General features: G+C 37.4%; 1 protein-coding gene across 1 annotated transcript in view; it reads right to left on the reverse strand.

Annotated features, from left to right (window-relative positions):
• Positions 1 to 3,093: 3,093 nt before the first annotated feature.
• The window catches only part of LOC137295936 (A disintegrin and metalloproteinase with thrombospondin motifs 9-like), a 128,324-nt gene continuing 108,131 nt past the window's right edge, over positions 3,094 to 23,286 (reverse strand). The window contains exons 29-40 of the mRNA XM_067827527.1: positions 20,245 to 20,409; positions 12,600 to 12,773; positions 11,737 to 11,907; positions 10,939 to 11,130; positions 9,697 to 9,832; positions 8,748 to 8,839; positions 7,798 to 7,892; positions 6,866 to 7,005; positions 6,226 to 6,317; positions 5,770 to 5,874; positions 5,165 to 5,259; positions 3,094 to 4,747 (exon numbers count right to left, since the gene is read on the reverse strand). Coding sequence (XP_067683628.1) covers positions 5,167 to 5,259; positions 5,770 to 5,874; positions 6,226 to 6,317; positions 6,866 to 7,005; positions 7,798 to 7,892; positions 8,748 to 8,839; positions 9,697 to 9,832; positions 10,939 to 11,130; positions 11,737 to 11,907; positions 12,600 to 12,773; positions 20,245 to 20,409 — 1,455 coding nt within the window. The 3' untranslated portion in view covers positions 3,094 to 4,747; positions 5,165 to 5,166. The remainder of the gene's footprint in view (positions 4,748 to 5,164; positions 5,260 to 5,769; positions 5,875 to 6,225; positions 6,318 to 6,865; positions 7,006 to 7,797; positions 7,893 to 8,747; positions 8,840 to 9,696; positions 9,833 to 10,938; positions 11,131 to 11,736; positions 11,908 to 12,599; positions 12,774 to 20,244; positions 20,410 to 23,286) is intronic.

The following is a 23,286-nucleotide window of genomic DNA, read 5'->3' on the forward strand; positions in this document are numbered from 1 at the left end:
CAAAAATGCTAAAGTTTCGATAAAACCTCAAGAGTACAGCACACTATCCATTGTGCCACACAATAGCTACGTGCTGATATTTAAGAAATTTCTACCTCAATTATAATTCTGAGTAAAGTTAGTTTCAGATTGATAACGCACCAGGGCCCATTTCACATAGCAATTGTAACGCTATGACTGTCGTAAGTATACGTTGCAGTATGGGAGCTACGATCACCTTAGTGCTATGATGTTTTGTGAAATCAGGCCCTGGGGTCTGTTCCTCAAGTGATCATAAGGAACGACAGTCATAAGTCTATGTTAAAGCATGGTAGTTGCGATCATCTTAGCGCTACGATTCCTTTGTGATCATGCAAGCCTTGACTAGGCATACCAGTGGCTGATAGAGTGAGCATCAAACCATTGTCACAAGACAGGTGAAAGAGTTAATCATCTCTTTAATGAGGTACTGTGATATGGTGAGTTGATAGATTTGGTATGGCAAGATTATTAAGATGAAAGTAAATCCATTCTCATCAGAATAATGAATACCGAAGAGGTTCCATTTGATGGGACATAATTAAGTTACACTAAAATGTACAAATACATACTAAGAATAATGGTTTTATACAATTACATCTAGACCTGTGAGATCATATACTTATAATTTCAGTGCTGACATCCTCACTTATCCAGGGTTGATATCTGTAATACCCTGGATTATAGAAGATAGTCATGCTGACTACTTTCTCACCATTTTGTAATACACAGAAATATACATACAATGAGATTATATACATCCTATTATGAGAGTGTCTGATCAAGTAAACAGACCAAACAAGACAGTGTTATGCATGGACACTTTTAAGTTCCAATTTATCATTTTTTTTCATAAAAAACCCAAACAAATAAATTCTAAACTAATTTGCTACATTTAAATCATTTTGATTCAGCACGATGATATTTAAAATAATGTGTAGCCTATTCATTCACCATAGAGAGATATTGGTATTTCCTACAGAATTCTTTGTGCTGTTATGGCCATTGTGTTTTAAAGATTTTTTGACGAATTATGTCTTTTTCATGTCTTTCCAACGAATTATGTCATATCTCATAGCAGATGAGAACAATCATGAATAGTTCCTATGATGTAACAATATGGAATAAACCATTATGAGATAGAGATGGCGTTAAGCTGACGTTATGACATACATGGATTTATGCTTGGACAAAATAATGTAAGAGCCAGATCATAATGATAAAAAAATAAAGAAATGTGTAAGGGTTTGAGATTAATTTCCTAAAATACCTATTTAAATATCTTAAAATATTTTCAAAAGAAACTGCAGGATCACCTGTAAAAGGAAAGGAAAAAATGGTTTGGCCATGGTAAAATACATTTCATATAAACAACACAAATGACACAAACAAAACAAATACGAATGAGTGAAAGGATATAAATGCTGACATGTAGATATATAACAGAATGCTTTCAAAACTAAATCTCATGTTTATAACATTGACCTGATAACATAAAAGTTAAAAAATTGTCAAAGTAAATATGAATATGCTTTGCATGACAAACAGTATGCAGGGAAACATTATCATGTTTTCAGGGTTGACTTGCAAGCAAGTTCAGATTCATGAAATGGTTGTTGAATAATTACACACTTTTTGATCCATCATTGAAAAATTATTTATGAAAAAAAGTGTTCACATGAATTTTCAGGGATTGTAAGAATAAAGTTTTGCATTGGCAGTATGCATCGTATCTTTCAGTGGTGAGTGGATTTTACATAACTTCAAACAATGTATTGAATGCTACAGTCAGCACCATGACATATGTACATCAGTATGAAAGCAATCAAATCTGGACTTGATGATCCAGTGACTGATATAACAGGCATTGATCTGTGTGACTGGACATTAGTGAAGATGTGCATCAACCAAATCAGCAAGTCCGATCAAGACTCATCCCAATAGCTGCTGCTTCTAACAAGCAAATCACTGACTTCCATATTATGAATGGGCTTGGGAAGTTAAGGTTTAAATTAAGTCCACAACCTTACTGTTTGAAACTAGCCACAATTCCAAAATTTGCTTGGCATTCTTGGCATAACATAATATCATTACCAAAACAAGTTTTATTTTCTTAGGATGTAGATGTCAATATCATTTTTTGACAGAAAATATTTCTTTTTTGAAGACTGACCTATTGAAATACTTTCTAAAATTACATCACCTGACAGAATAGTACTAATTGAAGATAAGTCTTTTACTTTCAAATAAAATATGATATTGTTAAGCTTACAACAGAAATGTTAGAAACAAGGGAGGTAATTGACAAACTGATATTATCTATACCTATAAAAAAATGTTGTTGTTTTTTAAACATTAAGTGAGTATTCAAAGTAATGAAGTTATTGTGATCTGCGATGACATCATTCCCTCAGATGGTTCAATACATGTTTATTGTTAGTGTGTTTCAACACGTCATTCAGTTGGTAAAATATTGTAAGACATGATAACCCTTCGGACAATTGTAAACACACAATGTTCCAATATCATTGCATTCATAAATATGGGTGATATTGCACTTGTTGCATGACTATTACCCTTTTAGAGTGCTAACACAAACACTGGTGGAGTACTGGTAGCACTTGAAGGGTTAATCCTGAAATTCCTGGACAAAAATGCATAGGAATGACCTTTTGATATTCAGCAAGCACAGGGAATTTTGTATTTGTTCCTGAAAATGTTGAAAAAAATTTATTTGTCCTCAAGTTTTACTGAAAAAGTAAAAAAGATTGCTGGATATTCTGAATATATCATGCATTATGGGTACAAAATATTTTGGAAATATTTTTAGAAAGATATATTTTATGTCTTTAATTTCAAATTCCCTATGAATATTAAGAGGTCATTCCCTGAAAATGAACAAAACATCATTAAATAGGATTGTGAAAGATCAAGAACTAGAACACAAGCAATGTAAAGACTCTTTCATGTTTTCTTATCAAAGAGTATCAGGGAAACATTGTATAATTCCAGTACATAAACATTTTCTTTGACTTAAATCAGCTTCAAATCATTTCTTGTTTATGTGTCACATTATTTTCTTTCTATTTTTTATGTTTTTCACAGAAATCATTGTCCGAATAAGTTCATTTATTTTTTTTCAATAAGAATTTTCTTAAATAAATGTAATGCCAAGCACGTATACAAACAGAGATATAAGTTGCATGGCTTTGTATGAGTGACACTGCATTAATACTAGTGGTGACACAAGTAGTATCACCCTTCACTTGTGATAATAGAAGTAATACTAGTGGTAATGCAAGTAGTACTACCTTTACATTCAGCACTGGCAGCAAAAGTAGTGGTGATATAAATAGTACTACTTCATACATTTGACACTAATGTTGAAAAAAATATTACCACAGTTTCCCTTCCATATATGAAGTAAAACCAGTGGTAAGACAATATCATAACACAAGCCATAACACAAGCAGAATGGCCATAGTCATGTAAGTTCAAATATTGTACAGGTACTTGTAACACAACCTTAACTTGAATACACTAAAACAATCCTCACAGTGTTATTTACTTTCATTGTCTGAAACCATGTGATATCTTGTATATCTCAGGGATACTTCAGGTTTAGACTGTGCATAACAGTCACGTGACTCCCTGCATCTTACAGCCATATGACTTCTGAATCTTTTGGTCACATGACATCAGTTATGTCATTACTTGTTTTCTCAAAATGGCACTAGGTCCCCACACAGATGCCAGGATGAATGTTCATATCCTGTGGCTGACATTGTTCGTATTTTGTGGTTGGGGTACCAGGAACGCTGCTTGTATCCTTTGGCTTGGGTAAAAGGTACACTGTTGATATCCTGTGGTTCGAGTAAAGGATCACTGTTGATATCCTGTGGTTCAAGTAAAGGATCACTGTTGATATCCTGTGGTTTTCCTGTGGGTTGGGTAATAGCAGCTAAATACATGTATGCACCACTGGTATCTTGTGTGGTGGGTACCATAAGGATTAATATCCTTGTCTATTTTTGCTGTGGTTTTGGTACCAGGATTATGGCCAGGATTGATATCCTATGACATCCCCATGGCAGGGGTACTAGGACATATCCTTTGGTGTGGATGACTAGTATCCATGACTGAAATATCAGGATCACTGTTGATATCAAGGCCTTCCTGTGGCTGAGGTACCTGATTGTTGTTGATATCAAGGCATTCCTTTGGCTGAGGTACCCGATCACTGTTGATAGCATGGCCTTCCTGTGGCTGAGGTACCTGATCACTGTTGATATCATGGCCTTCCCATGGCTGAGGTACCTGATCACTGTTGATATCATGGCCTTCCTGTGGCTGTGGTACCTGATCACTGTTGATATCATGGCCTTCCCATGGCTGAGGTAACTGATCACTGTTGATATCATGGCCTTCCTATGGCTGAGGTACCTGATCACTGTTGATATCATGGACTTCCTGTGACTGAGGTACCCCTTTCATTGTTGATATCCTTAGGGTCTCCCTGTAACTGTATCAAATGCTTCTAATGTGAGTTAACCCTCCAAATGCTGCATACTATTAACCCTTTTAGGGTTGACTCCCCAAGTGTAGTGGACGGAGAGACTGATACATCCAATAAATACCTTGGTCCATGTTGTACAGATATGCGTGCTGGCAACTTGTACTTGGTGATATTTACAGTGAGAGAGTGGTTGGTAAACTGTCGCCAAGCTAACTGCAACAGAATATGGCCAGAATGAGAAGAATTTTGCATGATTTTGGGGTGTATTTTCCAACAGAAAAAAATAAACCTTTTAACCTCATTACTCAAATGCTAAATTCAACTTGTTCGTAGGTTGCTTAATGTTGTTTAACGTCGCACTAGTGCAATTGGGGGGTCAGGCTTTCCGACTTGGTTGAAACATGTCATCGTATCCCATCCTATTGATGTTCATGTCGTTGATTACTGGACCATATACCCAGAATAATGCTGAACGTGGCTTTAAACAACAAACAAGCCCTAGCCAAAGATGTGGATTAATGCCATATATTCAGTTAGGACTGTCTATCTGTACTTCTTCAGTTTTCATGAGGTATTGTTTAATTGTTCTAAATCAAAGAAATCAAAAACAGGACGAACTGAGTGACTTACATTCAGTGAAGGACCTGTAAGTGGAGGCCTGTCCGGGGGTCAGGGGAACACACGCCGCAGTACCCCCCACATACACCACGGATAATCTCTCCATCCTGTAAACCACAACATCACCTTCATGTACAGCATGTGAGACTACTGTTTACAAGTTCATACAGGCATACAAGGTTAAGTTGAAGTTCAGAGAATGAGAAGCAGCCGGTGCACAGCGTTGAGCAAACCTGTTTGGTTTGTGCGACGGAGAGCAGATGTAGGCTAGTGCATGTGCAGTGCATGATGATGAAACTGATTCTGTATGCATTGCTCATAAGACTCTCATGTGCTTCACACATCGCACTACACTTGATCACGGGCAACCTGGGGCCCCCTTCATTCACAATGGTAAGCGCCAGTGGGCAGCACTCATACATGGTAATAATGGGTCAATTGTCAGGTCTGTGCTCAACTTGTCCTTGTTTGCCAGTAAGTTACATTTATCCACTTTGCATGGGTATATTAGGATGATATTGCGACACCTTATTAATATTGCTACTCCCTAAACAGGCGCACAACGGTGATGCAGCTACACTGATGAAGCGTAGACACTGATAATGCTATACCCTTACCCTGAGACGCCATATTCTCTGTGATGCCTTGTTCCCTTCAAGGGTCCATGTTGTGTTCTCGGACACTGCCAGACCGGTCCCAGTCAGGTTAATGCTGAAGAGGCCCTACAATCACAATCAAATACAATGTTTCTTCATGAGTGTGTCCTCTTCAATCTGGTTGGAAAAAGCCTGTTTTTTTCTGCTAAGTAGAAAGGCATCCAGTTCTACTGGTATAGGTAGACAGGAACCCAGTTCTACTGGTTTTGGTACACAGGAACAAAGTTCTACATATGTATGTAGACAAAAGCCCAGTTCTACAGGTTTGGCAGACAAGAGCCCAGTTCTATTGGTTTAGGTATACAAAAGCCTAGTTCCACTTGTTTAGGTAGACAGGAGCCCAGTTCTACTGGTCAAGGCAGACAGAAGCCCAGTTCTATTGGTTTAGATGCCTGCTTTGCTGATGATTAGACTTACCTGTGGGCAGGCCTTTGAGCTGTAGCAATCTCCTGCTGTACCATATGGAATGAGCTTCCCACTGTGGACGTTACTGAAAGTTCCATCAGTCGCTGCAGCATGAAAACATTTGTGTATCATCAGATCTTTGTTCCTTTCTTTCCTCATTAGCCAAAATAACCATGAATATAGAAACTCTTCATTTAATTTCTTTGCATTTGTAACAACATTTTTGTGTATAAGAGCTCAAGTAACCAATGAAATTTTCATATGCTCTTTGCACTCTTGGATTATTTCTAGAATGAGCGAGAACTGTCAAGTTATTGTGTTGAGTTTTCGTTGGAAATAGCTAAACATTGTTTGGAGTAAAGATGAACAATATTTAATATTAACATACCAGCATTGAGCATGATATATTAGTTTTCAATATAGAGGCTATATGGTTAACAATATTAGACCATGATATGATGATGCATAATGTCATCAGGTGATATCAGGCTGTGATATCATTTGCCTTTAACTTAAAGAAATCAGAGGATGTGATATCACTGTATATATGTCAATGGCAAAGTGGATTGCTTCAAATGATTAATTTGGCTTTAATTGAATCTCCAAGACCTTTAAATGTTGCAAACTTTATAAACAATTAATGTAGACTTACGTAATATTTTTAAAGTGTTTAGGTCTATTCTGACTTTGGAGTAAGTTGTGCTGCCTGCTTGCTTGTATGGTTTCCGTCGGCAACGGGTGCAAACTTGAGGGCGTGTGCCATTGTTAGGACAAGATGCTGGGTTCCGCAGTCTGACAATCAGAGAAGTGAGTTGCATGTCAGTCAAAACATGTAAATTATATCATAATCAGTCTGGAAATATAAATCAGTTATGTAAGTCTCAAACCCACTACTACTTAACAAATCTCAAATTAAAAAGGAGGTCATATTTCACAATGCAATCCTTGCACTCTGGCTATGCTTAGTTACAGGATTTCCAGGGGTGATGACCATCCAATCAAAATTAGATGTTTGAAATCAACAAGTCAGCATCCGAACATGTAAATTATCAGTTTGAGAGAGCAAAGCATTCAAAGAAGCATTTCCCAATCTCTCTAGCTTGACAATGAACTTAACTGACACGTTGCAAACATTAACAAAACAGGTCATTACATTGTAAATATTTCATAACTCAGTGTGTGACATCATGGTATATAATATAATACTACCAATATAAAATTTGTACTCTGTGTGAAGATTATTTCCTAATAATCTTGAGCCTCATTTCACAAGGCTCTACTAAGCCCAATCTCTCGTAACTTTTCTTGTAACATTCGTACTTACAATACTGTAACATAAGAAGTATGAATGCAACGAGAAAAGTTAAAACATCTTAGGCTTACGAGAGTTTTGTGAAATGGAACCCAAATGTCTGAATCAAGCTGATAAATATGCGAAGCTGAATTATATTAATAAAGTCACATCTGATTGGCATCTTCAAACACAGTTTACCTGAAGAAGCCGTCTAAGCAAGACTTTCACACACTGACACTGCACAGGAGTAAAAGATGTTATTCAGTTTTATTACATGGTCAGTCACCTACCTGTGGTCAAACATCTCTGCATAGTTCTGATGGCGGTCATTTTGAAGTGTCAAATATTCCTGGGGAAGGGACTTCCTCATGTCCTTACAGTAAATCTGCAACACATGACACCAGGTATAACAGCGTTATAAACTCCCCAACATTTCAACCACATACCTGGTCTGGTAGCTCTCATAAGTTACAAGACCAGTTAGAAAATTTTGAGTCCAGAATTTTCGGCGTTAAGAAAAATGATAAGAAGGTTAATAAGAGGAGGGAAACTGCTTAATGTTTTCAACTTTTTTTCAGTCAAGACTTTAGTCATTGTACTCAAAGTCAGATTTGTCAAAGACCATAAGAGGTGCAACTTGTTAAAACTGACAGTCTGGTCACAAAACAGTCGGTCCCCAATGGTCGGGCAGGTGATAGTTTGCAACACTGACGTATAACCAACTTGATTACTTCAATTTAAATAATGGGATTTGGTGGTCAAGTTTCATCATATACCAACTGGATAAACTAATGTTCATGCCGTTGATCACCCTTCTCAGTAGCCGGACCCGTTATGATCATGTGACGAAAAGATTAAACAATGTATTATGTTATTCTTTCATGACTGACAGTTGTATTGTCCTTGAAGATTTAGACATAATTTATAGCCACCAGTTTTGAATATCACGCATGTTTGAGATATTGAAACACTCAAAAATTTGGCCTCCAAGCAGAGGAATTTATTGCCATTTCTTACAAATTTGATGTAAGGCATTAACATGAATGGTATTTGGGTAGGGTAGAGGTGGGGTAACTGGGTGGAAAATTTGGACCCATTCTAGTCCAAGCCTGGTCCATGCTCAATTACTCACAGATCGCTTCTATAGCTGGATTATTGCCGATAATAACTTCAATACAAAATCACTCTGAATGTTATCATCTCTGGTTCATCTTGCACCTCATCCTGGTGCATCACTTACTGTGATCAGCTTCCGGTCCACCATCAGCTTATACTCCCCATCCACCCGGATAGTAGTGATCTCCTTTAGCTCCTTGCATGATCTAGCATAACCTAGGCAACAAATGATGGATGATGAAGAAGAGGAGAATACAGATATTATCTATGTCATACTCTTATTAGATGCACAGTGAGTAAGCATAGATTGATAATTATGACCCAATCCTCAATACTGTAAATCATGAAATTAATGCATCATGAATTTAATGTGAGTATAAGAGTCTAGTCTAAAATGCAAAATGAATGTGAGCTCTGGAATCTGTGTTGATAAAATGTGACACCCTGAATCTTTCATGTTTAGTTTTTTCAAATGTGTTATTTACTAAATAACCTGAATAGAGCTTATTAAACAATGAATGGAAACGAGCTGAAGATGTTTTGATTTTGAAAAAATGAAAAAAAATGCTGGAAGATCATTGAAAGAATCACAAGTGATTTTTGATAGCAAGTATAAAGTCTTGTAGTGATACAGAAAAAGATATGTTGTGTATCGTATCGTTGTTGAAGTCTCACAATACACCAATGTATCATCTCACTGCTTCTTAACACTAACACTGTTAGAGTCAAATTTAATGACAAAACGTAATTTTAAATACTATAACTTTCATTACGCTATACTTTTAAACAGATGTTCCTGCTACACCACATTGATGCTTGTTTCAGCAGCATCTTTAGAAGTTGGAAGTCAGATAGAACAAGTATATAAAAGGATGACAACTTCTTTAATTCATAATTCAAGAGCACAACACTTTGAATTCACACTTGCAAGAACCTTATCAAATCGTTGTTAATTCACACTTGAAAACGACACAAGAACCTGTATCAAAACATTGTGCTCTTAAATGAAAGAAGTTGTCATCCAAATATACTTGTTCCACCATGATGCTGCTGAAGTGTGAAGTATATCTTACATGGCCCGTTGTAGCAAGCCCTGCTGGATTCGGGGCGGTACAGTCGGACACAACGCCGCTTGGACTTCCGGCGCCCCTTCTTGTCGACACACTTGATCATCCTCCGCTGCTTCCCATGGCCACAGCGCACAGTACACTGCAGAAAAGACATTTGTTACTGTTTTAAAACTTCCTCCATCCCATGCCAAGAAGTTAACTGATAAAATTCTGTTTGGGAGAATGAGTTTTATTGTGGTCAAACATGTGAGTTGATTTTACGCTTTTCAACATATGCTTCACATGTTTTACAAGCTTGAACCTTCTATGAGACAATATCAATTCAGGTTGGACACATGTTTTACATGCTTGAACCTTCTATGAGACAATATCAATTCAGGTTGGACACATGTTTTAAACACATGAAACTCCTATGAGACAATATCAATTCAGCAAGGACACAGGTTTTAAACACTTGAATCTCCTATGAGACAATATCTATTCAGCAAGGACACATGTTTTTTGAGAGAATACAATAATTAATGCATTAATATTTTAACTGTTGGAACAGCAGATCACAAAATCCACTAAAGACTTAGTTCCTGAATACATATTTTTTTTTCAGAAACAAATAATGCCTTTTAAATTGAAAAGAAGCTCCAGTGAGACAGGAGAATCAAAATATGAACCTTTGGCAATCTAAACTTGCTTCATTTCAGGTTTAGAACTGAGAGTGAGTGAGTGAGTTTAGTTTCATGCTGCACTCGGCAATATTCCAGCTATTTGGCGGTGGTCTGTAAATAATTGAGTCTGGACCAGACAATCCAGTGATCAACAGCATGAGCATGAATCTGCTCAACTGGGAACCAATGACATGTGTCAACCGATTCAGCAAGCGTGACCACCCAATCCTGTTAGTCATCTCTTACGACAAGCATAATTGCCTTTTATGGCATGTATGGGTTGCTGAAGGTCTATTCTACCCTGGACCTTCACGGGTCGGTTTTGAACTGAAATAAAGGGCTTTGTGGAAGGAACAGTGTGACTGACGGAACATGAACTGCCCATGGTAAATTAACTTCTTATATGAGTGAGTGAGTGAAGGACACCAGAAATGAGCTTCCAATATTGTACATATGTGAAAAATTTAACACAGGCCTAGCATGATAAGCAAAAACTTTAACCACTTGGCTACCCTGCAGTTCCATGAGCACAATCTCTGTCAAAATAAACTATTCCAGGTTATTCTCTAAGTTTTACACTCACCTGTCCCCATGGGCCGACTCTCCATCTGTAATCAGCATTACAGTCACCGTAGTTACAGTATCGGACTCGTGTAGGTTTCTCAGTTATTGGACAGCGGTTGGGCACCTGCCCTGGGAGTATCCAGCCCTCCCGGGTGACCGACTGACACACCACAGTACGGATCTGCTTCCCCTCACTGCAGGACGATGTGCACTGCAAGAAGCCAGTCATTGATGATAAAACAATGACAGCAATGGCAACATGATGACAGATGATTAAATGACAACAAAAAAAGACCACACTCAGCAGTATTCCAGCTATATGTTGGCCGTGTAAATAATCAAATCTGGAAGAGACAATCCAGTGATCAACATCATGAGCATTGATTTATGAGATTGGGATATTATGATGTTTCAACCAAAACTTTGATAGATGTGTCCATCAGTTCCCTCTCATTTGTATAATGGAAGTCTTGTTCGAATTGATTTCACTCATATGGATCTAGATACAATTCAGTTAATTTGTATGCACCGATTATGTCTTGTTTCCCTAACCCTTTCAATCACGTCATGAAGAGGAAAGAAGTACATACAACCCCAGGAGATGTACAATGCAATCTTAGTGCTAAGGTCACCTCCAATACCTTCACATGGACTTACAATAGTCTTAGCGCTACTAATACTACCTGTCATACAACTACATACAATTCCCAAAAGTTATCACAGCCTTTGACATAAATGCATTTGGCTTAAGCGAGAACAGATTTGTTGAGTAACATAAACCTAGAGTTCTTTCCACCATGACACCTTCATGACCTACCTCACTCCACGGCCCCGTGTTCCAGACGAAGGGGCATGGAAACTCGCTACATCGTCGGCGCACCTTTGGCTTCCTGTCATTGTCACAGAGATGAGAGGACACAGCAGTGCCCAGTCTGTCTGTGCATGTAACTGACCTCTCCTTCCGTCCGAATCCACATGTTTTGGAGCACTGAGATCAACAAGAGCAAATAAATATCAGCCAAGTGGTAGTTACCACGTTACGGAAAGTGTTATATGCCTGTCCAATAAATAAGTATTGTGATGCTATGATTGGAACATATGTAAAACCTCAACATGGGTTTTATGTCTGCTCGGTGCAAAACTACTGACTAACTTTCCAAACAGGTTAGAAAGCGGTGTCCAAATGTGTGCATGATTCTGAAGAAAAGTAAACAATTGTTTTATTGAACACAAAGACACCACTTATTTTAAGTTGATAACATTTCAACTTTGATATTAAGTAAGGGGCAGGGACCAAGAAAACAGTTCATGAAATCCATCATTTCATTTTAATCAGTTTCTGTACTCATTTTTCATGTCACATCATTTTGAATGGTAAAGATGATTGCTATTTCTGGCCTTAGATGATGATACATGATAATGTCGCGTTGAAACAATGCCTTGCAAACCAGGAATTACAACTGACCTACAAAGTCTAGTGACATCTCCAATTTTCGGTTAAAATTTTCTTTTTCACCAACGATACAACATAGTTTTGACTGGGCACACTACACGAAATGGCAGTTATGCTATGCACAGGTAAAATATACTATTACTTTGCCTTTATTCCTGGTATCTTATACCAGGGCATGCATGGACCCCAAGAGACGCTTTAGGTAAAGGACGACTGTATGTTCTTACCTCAGACCATATTCCCGGCTTCCACTTGAACTTCAAACAAGTCTTCCTGTGACATTTCATGGTGGTTTGCGGCTTGGTTGCATTCTGACACTGGTCTGCATCCACGACATCATGTCGACTGATCATACACTTGACCTCCCTTTGCTTGACCCCAACACCACACGACACAGAGCACTGAAAGACAGAACATATAGAAACGCTACAGAACCTTATGAAACAGCCACTGTCCACACTGTCACAATGTCTGTTACGACAGACCTTTACTCTTGTACCTGTGAATTATGTCATCCCTTTATGTGGAGTACCATTGAGTACCTATGGTTCTGGAGATCATGGGAGACAACTCTGTCAGACTTACATCCCCTCTCTCTTACACAACAGATAAACAGGGTAAGCTGTGAGACTGTGTTGTTTGAGAGACTGGTTTGTTTGCGATTGTTTCGTGAGTGGGTTGTATGTGTGAGCACTTTGAGACTGGGCTGTTTGAGTGATCGGGTGGTTTGAGTGACTGGATTGTTGGAGAGACAGGGTTGTCTGCAAGACTGGGTTGTTTTGGAGACTGGGTTGTTTGGAAGACTGGGTTGTTTGGGAGACTGGGTTGTGTGAGTGCCTGGGTTGTCTGAGTGACTGAGTTGTTTGGGAGACTGGGTTAACATGAAAATTCCATAAGAGACATGGGAAACAATCTATATTATAAAACTGCAATCAATTTCACATTTTCCAAAATAAAACTGAAAAGAAAAAACAAAATCATGATCTAGTTAATGAAACTGCTAAACAGAAAACTCAATGTCTGCATGTACAGCAGGCTCATCCTCCTCCAATACTGTAGTTTCTGTACATACTTGTATCAAGCACAAGATATTTGGCAATGATGTGTGTCATGTGAACATTACTGGCACACTGATAGTGAAATTATGGACACTTCTATAAATGCAGTTGCCATGTTATTGCAGCCAGATTTAAATGACACGTTTGAAGAAGAAGAAGAGTAATGCAAAAGTTCTTGACAATACAAGAACAGTCATAGACGATGACAGCATGACAATGATTAATTTGTTTGTTGCACTCCAGCTTGTAAGATACTGAATCCAAAACAGACAAACAAGTGATTGATATCATAAGCATGATGATCAGGGTATGATGATGCATGTAACCTGAGGGCCCAGCTGCACAAAGGGATCTCAGCGCTATGATGGTCCAACTCCAACACTCTAACATGGACTAAGAACAATTTTAGCGCTACGATGGTCATAACTCCAACACTCTAACATTGACTAAAAACAATCTTAGCGCTACGATGGTCATAACTCCAACACTCTAACAATGACTAAAAACAATCTTAGCGCTACAATGGTGATAACTCCAACACTCTAACAATGACTAAAAACAATCATAGCGCTGCAATTGCTTTGTGTGAGTGGACATAGGCTGTAATTAAGCTCAGGCTGATCCAGAATAAATCTATCTCCAAATCCCTACAGTCACAAAACACACAGGAAAATAACAAGTAACACAATCAGCGGCCTTACCCCAAGGCTTTACTGAGGACTAAGCACATGGATGTATAGTCATTATACCTTTTAAGGACCAAGTTGAGATAAGTAGACAGTCTAAGGATGCCAGTCTGTTGGAGGAATACTTCTGTTTGTTGGAAATTATCATTCAAACTATTAATTATTACCTAAAAGACTTGTATAAGTCTACTCAGACAGCATGAGGGTTCGCACCAGCATCACCTTGCATACACTAAGTTCTCAATAACGAGTATAGATGGTTTGAAACTATGAACTCCCAAATTCTCAACAAAAATCTAATTTACTCCTGAGAAATTGTTCCCAAAATCAGTGCTCCATTTCCTTCTAAAACAAGATGGCAATAGGTAAATCTTCCTCCTAATTATGTTAACTCTCGATACTCGAAATTATTTAACCCCAGAACAATTTTCAAACCGTAAATAGTTTACAAACATTAACCAGAATGCACCTTGCTAAGTGAGCCTTATATACAACAGGTGGCATTTCAAAGACAAATTGTGGAGTTTTTGTTTAGCATTCCCGACATTGATTGAGAAGGTAATTGAGGAACTTGAAGGGGCGTCTCCTTTAGTTCTAAGCCTCAGACAGCTTCCGATGGATCTTCTCTTGTGGGGTAATGAAACCAGGTCGTCTAAGGTCATAATTCTAGAGAACAAGCTGACTTTCTTAGGTTATTGCCTTCATAGCTTCACATCCTAAAACAGCTTAGGAATGTCTACTGAATCTTCAACATTCGTTAAATTGCTTTAGGTGTCGTCAGGTTCAGAAAGTTTGGAATTGTTGTGATGAAAGTTGGTTGTTAAAATAATAATAATAATAATAATGATACAAAACGTGTTATCCATTTATATCATTATGGAACCAAACGCTTCAAGGCACTTTACAGAAAGAGTCACAAATGCTACTGTGAGTAGGCTGATTTTTACTTCCTTCTTAAAAATGTAATAAGATATTCAGTTTCTCCGGGTAGATGGTATATCTTCTATTGAAACAATCTTACTGAAGTATCTGTCACCATACATTAGAGTTTGTGATTTGGTCACAGTGATGAGAGATACAAATTGTGATCAAAGCGATCAGGCTTGCTTGTAAGGAATGATGTTAGAACAATGTGATGCAAGACCAGGTCCTGTTACATCAAGATCTTACACTGACGCTGGATACTGAATGGCAAACAAGACAAGATCTTCATGATATTGTTGCAGTGGCTTTCTGACTTGTTCAGATTGATTCCAGCTAGTGAGTTAGTGAGTATCTATGGTTTTACAATGCTTTTAGCAATATTCCAGCAATATTCCAGCAGTATCCCAGCAATATCATGGCAGGGTACACCAGAAATGGGCTCCACACATAGTACCCATGTGGAGAATTGAACTTGGGTTTTCGACGTGATGAGCAAATGCTTTAACCACTACCCCGCCCAACCATTCTAGTTCCTACAAAAGTATATTGTGTACATATTATGACATATTTAGTGTTATTTTAATTAATCAAATTTATGAAAATTATTCATGTAATATTAGGCATTGGTAAAAAGAACTACAAAAACTAATGCAACTTATTTTAATTTCGTTGACAAAATGTTTAAACTCTGATTAACAATGAACACAACGGTCATGGCAACAAATCAGTTTAAGTCTGTTTGCAGTGAAAACAGAAAAGTAAACCAAATAAAATAAAGTGAAATTATGATTGTGAATCATCATAATTTGACCTTGCCAACTGAAAGTTTAAGTCCCAGAATTTCATTTTACCTTAGGATAAAAGTTATTTAACAAAGGATCCCTGATTCAAATCATTTCTATTGGTTTGTATTACAAGGGAGTAAGCACAGTAGCTGGAACAGTGAAACAAATGCACATGCAGTATGTGATGAGTGTTAACTTAGTCCAACCCTTCTTGTTATTGGTGTTTCATTTAATGTGCATACCCCCTTGAAATACAAACAAATAAAGTGATTTGAAACTATGATCGTTTGTTAAACAACTTTTATCCAAAGCTGAATACAATTCTGAGATTTAAATGTTCCACTGGTAAGCAAAAATTATGAGGATTTGCAATCTAAATTTCACAATATTCAATTTAATTTTTTTTGTTTTAAGTGAAATTCATCGGTACATTTTCACTGCCCACAGACTATATACACATTGTATGGCAACCGTCACTGAAGCTCTGCAATCTTTCCATCAATATTCTCCTACATATGTCAAGTTTCTTACATATCTCTGCATCAGCATATCTGATTGGCTATTTTAGTCCAGCATCGTGATCGGTTCCATCTGCAGAGTGATATTTGTATATCCCCTTCCATGCTTTTATATTTCTATATACAAAAGAGCTTTATTTGATGCCTGTTCTCTCTGTCCTGCTGTTTAGATAAGCCTCCCACTTCAGTAGCAGACAAATTCCGGCCTGTGCCTTATTTTGTAATACAGCCAAAGGTTGATCTGCCCCATTCCGTTCATTCCCCCAGCAGACAGCACGGGTACAGATCTGTAGAAATACACTTTTTCTTCTAATATTGGGTAATTCCTAGATGAAATTTGGGAAAATACCATTTTCCTGACCACTTATTGACAACACAGTTTTGTCAGATCAACCACAACGAAAAACTTAACAAGACTAATTATTCTCACTCGAAGTACTTAAACATACATTTTACATGACATTGATTCTAACTCTACCTAAATGTTTGGAATATTGTCATATTTCTTTGTTTGTTGTTTCAACCAATCAGAGCTCAGACTTAATCATAATATAAAGTATATTAGTTTTTTACTTGTCTCAAGTGTACCCATCTTGGATGAACTGAAAACAACTTTTAAAAAATACATAAGTAACTAAAACAGCTGATATCTTTCAAATATGTATTGATAAAACTGTATGGAGTTTTAAGACACTGCTAATCCTTAACAAAGACTTCTCAAAAGTAAGTACCACATGTAAGAGTGAGTGAGTGAGTGAGTTTAGTTTTACGCCTCACTCAGCAATATTCCAGCTATATGGCAGCGGTCTGTAAATCAGACAATCCAGTGATCAACAACATGAGCATCGATCTGCGCAATTGGATGACATGTGTCAACCATGTCAGCGAGCCTGACCACCCGATCCCGTTAGTCAGCTCTTATGACAAGCATAGTCACCTTTTATGGCAAGCATGATTTGCTGAAGGCCTATTCTACCCTGGGACCTTCACGGGTCACCACATGTAAGACAAAAGCAAACAAACACTTAGTATTTAATTTGTACATGTATTAGCAATCATGTTCACTACTTATTTGCAAACAATCTAAAGAACTTCATTCCACATTAATCCCTACCAAGTATACACAGACATTAACTGTAAAAACAGGGAAATGCAAAATAATAAACTCTGGGAATAACATCACATGGAACTTTTTAATTGTATTTGAAAGAAATTGTCGCAAGCCTGCAGATAAATTTACAGATTAAACTTTTAAAGGAAATTTAAAAGAAAATGTGTTTCATTTAATTACATTTCAACCAAAATAAAAGGATTGAAATCATGATAAATTTGTGCTGAGTGTGAGATGCACTGCTCTAGAGCAGTAAGCTTGTCTTCCTCACACCTGTTCCATGTCGACACCTAGAAAACCAGAACAGACCAATGTCTGGAATGCCAGGATCTGACGGCATAGATTGACGCACAACCACAAACAAAAATAGAAATGCTTAGCTTTGAAGAAAATCAATTTGACTTTTCATGCAATTCACTGAAAATATATGTTCTTGTATTCAAAAAGTAACAATAGCTGCAGATGTACTGCAAAACAAAGGCAGAAAACAGAAAGTGTAATCCTTTTGGGGTTTGCAGTCATTGATGATTGTTTCCCAGCTTAACAACACTTGGTGTATACTATACATTTCGTCAAATTAAATCTGCACTAAATCTTTCAAATCAGTCCTGCATCAAATCCTTCTGACCTAAGTCAACCCTGCATCAAACCTTAACAACCTCAGTCAATCCTGCATCACACCTTAACAACCTCAGTCAATCCTGCATCAAACCTTAGTAACCTCAGTCAATCCTGAATCAAACTCTAGTAACCTCAGTCAATCCTGCATCACTCCTTAGTAACCTCAGTCAATCCTAAATCACACCTTAGTAACCTCAGTCAATCCTCAATCAAACATTTGTAACCCCAGTCAATCCTAAATCAATAAAATACTGAATTAAAGAAAGAAAACAAACATGATCCATGATCGGCATCACACCTTAGTAACCTCAGTCAATCCTGCATCAAACCTTAACAACCTCAGTCAATCCTGCATCAAACCTTAGTAACCTCAGTCAATCCTGAATCAAACTCTAGTAACCTCAGTCAATCCTGCATCACTCCTTAGTAACCTCAGTCAATCCTAAATCACACCTTAGTAACCTCAGTCAATCCTCAATCAAACATTTGTAACCCCAGTCAATCCTAAATCAATAAAATACTGAATTAAAGAAAGAAAACAAACATGATCCATGATCGGCTAACACTGATTTAAATATTTTCTGACCTGGTTCAACTCTATGCAACTACTTTGGATAGAGACTAATGATGGTTCGGAGATGATGGGCCAAAACATGTATTTCTCATTAACATCTCTTCTTCGTAGTTGAAGTGAGACAAGAAGATGATTGGATCTTACTTTCTCCTGCACAGGGTCATTACGAACATGTCTGCAACCTTAATAACAACCATACAGGCAGTGTACAGGTTATGTCACCAGAAAGTTAGCCAATAGTTTTGTTGTGTATGTGAGCCCTACACAATGTATTCTGTCTATGACGGAACCACATGTTTGTACATGTCTTTAAAGGCAGAAAGTCACACAATTTTGACTATAATTTGGGTTATACCATACATATTAGGGCATATGCACTCATTTCAGCCTCCTATTGATGAAGTATATGCAATATTATCCCTTACAACTTGCCTGATATTGATAATTGAAACTTTAAGGCGAACAGCTTCCAAATGGGGAACACTTATGGAACATACATTGAATGTTAACAATTGCTCTGAACATCGAAAACTGTTGCACACAGTGTTACTGGTGTTTGCCTTGTCGTTAGCATGATATTTGTATAGAGTGCTCTCAGGGACATAACTCTCTGGGGTTCGCTTAAAATAATGTTCTTCCAGTGGAGGGCACAAGAGTTGATTTGATGCAACGTTGCATTAAGTCATTCTAACTTTTTAATTTAATATTGTAATCAAAATACATGATTTTGGGGGGAATAAATACTATGGTAGCTTCGCTGAGGTCTGACAGTTAGTATTATTGACAGAAATGCATTACGTTTTCTTGAAGATATAGGTGATGTGGCATTATGCTTTAACCCAAACAGTTGCACATTCAGTCTGATTTTGCACACGATCTTTGTAACTCTGTACTTAACAACCTGATAAAGAGTTCTGTGAAGACTCTCGTGAATACAGATATTGCAAGACTGGATTCTCGTTTGACATTGCACTCTGGTGGCCTTGAAATTATCTTCCAACACAAACTGAATATGAAAGCTGCCAGTGGCAGTGATTAATGGTGGCAATCTAGGGACTTTCTTTATTCATTGATGTCCTTCTAATGACTGCAGATATATTTAGTGCACTCTCAAGCCAGGTGGAACCTTCCATATAACTTGATGCTTGCCAACCTAGTGATGCAGACATTGGGTAGAAATGTTGGTATATGCTGGATTGTCATATTCTGGTAATATCGCAATGATCTATGAGGGGTTGTTTGTTTGTTCTTTAATGCTGCATTCATCAATATTTCATCTACAAGATGCTGGTCTGTAAATATTGAGACCTGAGACTGATGTCAGGAACACTGATCAATGCATCAACAAAGTCTGACCCCCTAATGCCATAAGTCATCAAATATGGGTTCATGAAAATCAATTTCAACCCAGATTTTCAAGGATCTACAGACACAGACACAGACACAGAATATGTATAGGAAAATCTGAAAAATGACACTAACCAATTTTCTTTCATGAACCAATCATCAACTGTGAGATTTCAACCAATTCTCAGCACTTATACATAAGTGCTCATTGCACCATGTTGGACAGCCACAGTTCTGCGAACACTAACCTTGCTCCATCGACCCTTGTTCCAGTGGGGACAATGACCTCGTGTACATCGCTTGGTGTTCCGGGGCATCTTCTTGCTGCAGGTGGTGGTGGGCTGGGTGTTCCCTGCTTGGTCAACACACACCACTACCCGCTGTCTCTGACCAGAGCCGCAGGTGGCAGAACACTGCAATGTTACAAATAAACATCATACTCTCACAGGATATGTTACTTGCACAGTTCATGTAACAGTCAGATCAATGTTACAGTACAATGTACTCTCAAGTATTGTCTCTCAGCCATTGTTTCTGGTACAGTTAAGTTTTGTGTAACAGACATGGTTTGTGCTGGAGGAACAATTGATGTAACAGCCACAGTTAATGTTATAGTTTATGTAACAGTCAAAGTTTATGTTGCTGATACGATTTATGTAACAGACAAAGTTTCTGTTCCAGTTTGACCTCACAACAGCCAATGCTAAATGTTGCAGTTTGATCTCACAACAGCCAATGCTAAATGTTGCAGTTTGATCTCACAACAGCCAATGCTAAATGTTGCAGTTTGATCTTACAACAGCCAATGTTAAATGATGAAGTTTGATCTCACAACAGCCAATGCTAAATGTTGCAGTTTGATCTTACAACAGCCAATGCTAAATGTTGCTGTACAAGTTCATGCAACAGACATATATTATGTTGCAGTTAGTTAGGTAACAGTCGCAGGTAAAAGTTCATGTAACTGTCATAGTTTACTTTGCAGGAATAGATTATGATAGTTTGGTTCATGTGACATATTTTCCATTAATGGTTAAGTTTATGCTATATGTATAGTTAAAGTTACACGTATAAAGTATGTTACAACCCTAGTTTTTACTGCAGCCACAGTTCATGTCAGAGCGATATCACACTAGTACCATTCCCACATGTATGGTTCCTTCCAGAAGCCATTTTGACCACACAATCCACATTTAGCTTCAGACAAAATGATATGTAGCACTGGGGACCTAGACTCTACACCTTAATCAATTACTGTATTTAAACAAGACACGGCTAATCACAACAAACAAGAAATGAGGCTGAATGTGATTCCACCATCAACGCAGAACATGAAAGACATAGAACTTTAGAAATCTGAGGAATCTTCATAACAAATGGCTAGTGAATACCACAGCTCAATTTTGGGAATCATCTAAACACCGATTCCATTAAACTTGGAATGTGTATTCAGATTAATCTTTCCCTTAATGTTTTAAGAACACCAGGTGAGATATCTGCTCTGCATCAAATTGATTAACACAGCAAACACAGTTGAAGGGACAGCTATGAATCCTGCTCCAAAAGTTCCAAAACAAGATTCCAGAAAATGTAACCTATAGTGCTAATTACCAGCAGAAGGAACTCTTCACACAATAGAGACAGAAGATTCAGGACAGGGTTATGTAAACAGAAATACAGAAAAAACGTGTTGGTGTATATTACACAGGGTGTTCCCTATTGTTCAGAGTCTATTTCTTGTTGAATTTTGTTCATGAAATAGTTTGATGGGGATGTAGGGCCTGTTCTGCTCTAATCTAGAACATCATATATCCGTTGAATAATGATTAAAAATCTCAACATACATTTGCCACACTAGCTTCTTTACAGAAACAAAGTCACCTTCAGAAGTTCATTTTATGGGTGATGTGATTCTTCCTCTCCCAAATGCCCCAACATTTCGCTTGCTTATGCAAATAATTTGACTGACCAGTCATTTTTGCACATTTCTTTCCACATAATAAAATATATCAGGTAATGGCAAAAAAACAAATTCAATACCTAACCCCACTATTACCTAAATGGTGGCAGTAAAAAAGAAGACTAGACCTGGCAATTCAGTGATCAATAGCATGAGCATTGATCTAAGCAATTAGAATATGATGACATATGTCAAGCAAGAGAGCAAGTCATGGAAATAGCAACAAATAGGCATATTACTTCTCTACTGGAAGAGTAAAATTGGAAACAAAAGACTATGAAACTACAACATTTTCACATCAGCAAACTTTGACCTCTACTGCACATGCTGAGTATGATTCACACTTCTTTTCAGTTTCTGAGCAGCTAGAAGAAGTATTGAATATGTTGAAATAATTACTGTCAGTCATTTCATACAAATGGAAAGTAAACTAAACAGGTTTGCACACAAATATGATGATGATATATGCTAAATAACACAATAGAAATACTTTAAAAAAGTGAATGTAACTTTTGTTGAGAATGAAAAATGTAACATGTTCAAAATGTCCTCATCCATGTGTGCATGTGACAATCAAAGCTGCAGACTTTCCATTTTCTTATCCAGTTTATATGAAGTTACAACTTTTACGTTTTCAGTAGCAAGGTATTTATAATGTTTACGTTGCTATTTCCTCGATTAATGTGGGTTTTCTGCGTTTATCTGCACTGTGGGAAAGTTTCTTTGGTAGGCTTGTGTATTGAGCAAGTTATCCATTGGTGAGAAATCCTCACTTGTCACCATCCATAACCATGGAGATGAGATACAAGCAGCAACATCCTCATTACTTGTGTTTTATCACACGATGAAAGCATCAGATAATGACTAAACCCCATCAAATGCTGATAACCTCTGACCCCAGGTGCCTTCTCCATCAGAGGTAAATGGCCTTTCCCCTTATGATGGATAAATATTCTGACAATTATATACACATTTTTCACAATTTATGATGAAATGGGGCAAACCACACACGATATAATATCCATAATTCAGCTTCATAACCCAACATGACCTTGTAGCATGACCTTGACATACTTACTTGTAAAGGTCATGACGTATTTATGTATGATTAATGTACGCAATATATAAAAGATGACAAAGATAAGATAATGTATTTATGGCTTACTGCAGTCATTTCTAAGTACTTCATAATTTTCCTTTTACAGAAATACCCGGTAACAAAATTTGCGAGGCATGTAAAAATTAGGATTTAATTGTAGGTAAATGTACATATGTTCTGGCCTTTGACCTTACAAACATATGAGTTAGGCTATGACAGATTGAGGGAGAG

This window comes from Haliotis asinina, chromosome 9 (genome assembly GCF_037392515.1).
Source record: "Haliotis asinina isolate JCU_RB_2024 chromosome 9, JCU_Hal_asi_v2, whole genome shotgun sequence".
Classification (NCBI taxonomy): Eukaryota; Metazoa; Mollusca; class Gastropoda; order Lepetellida; family Haliotidae; genus Haliotis; species Haliotis asinina.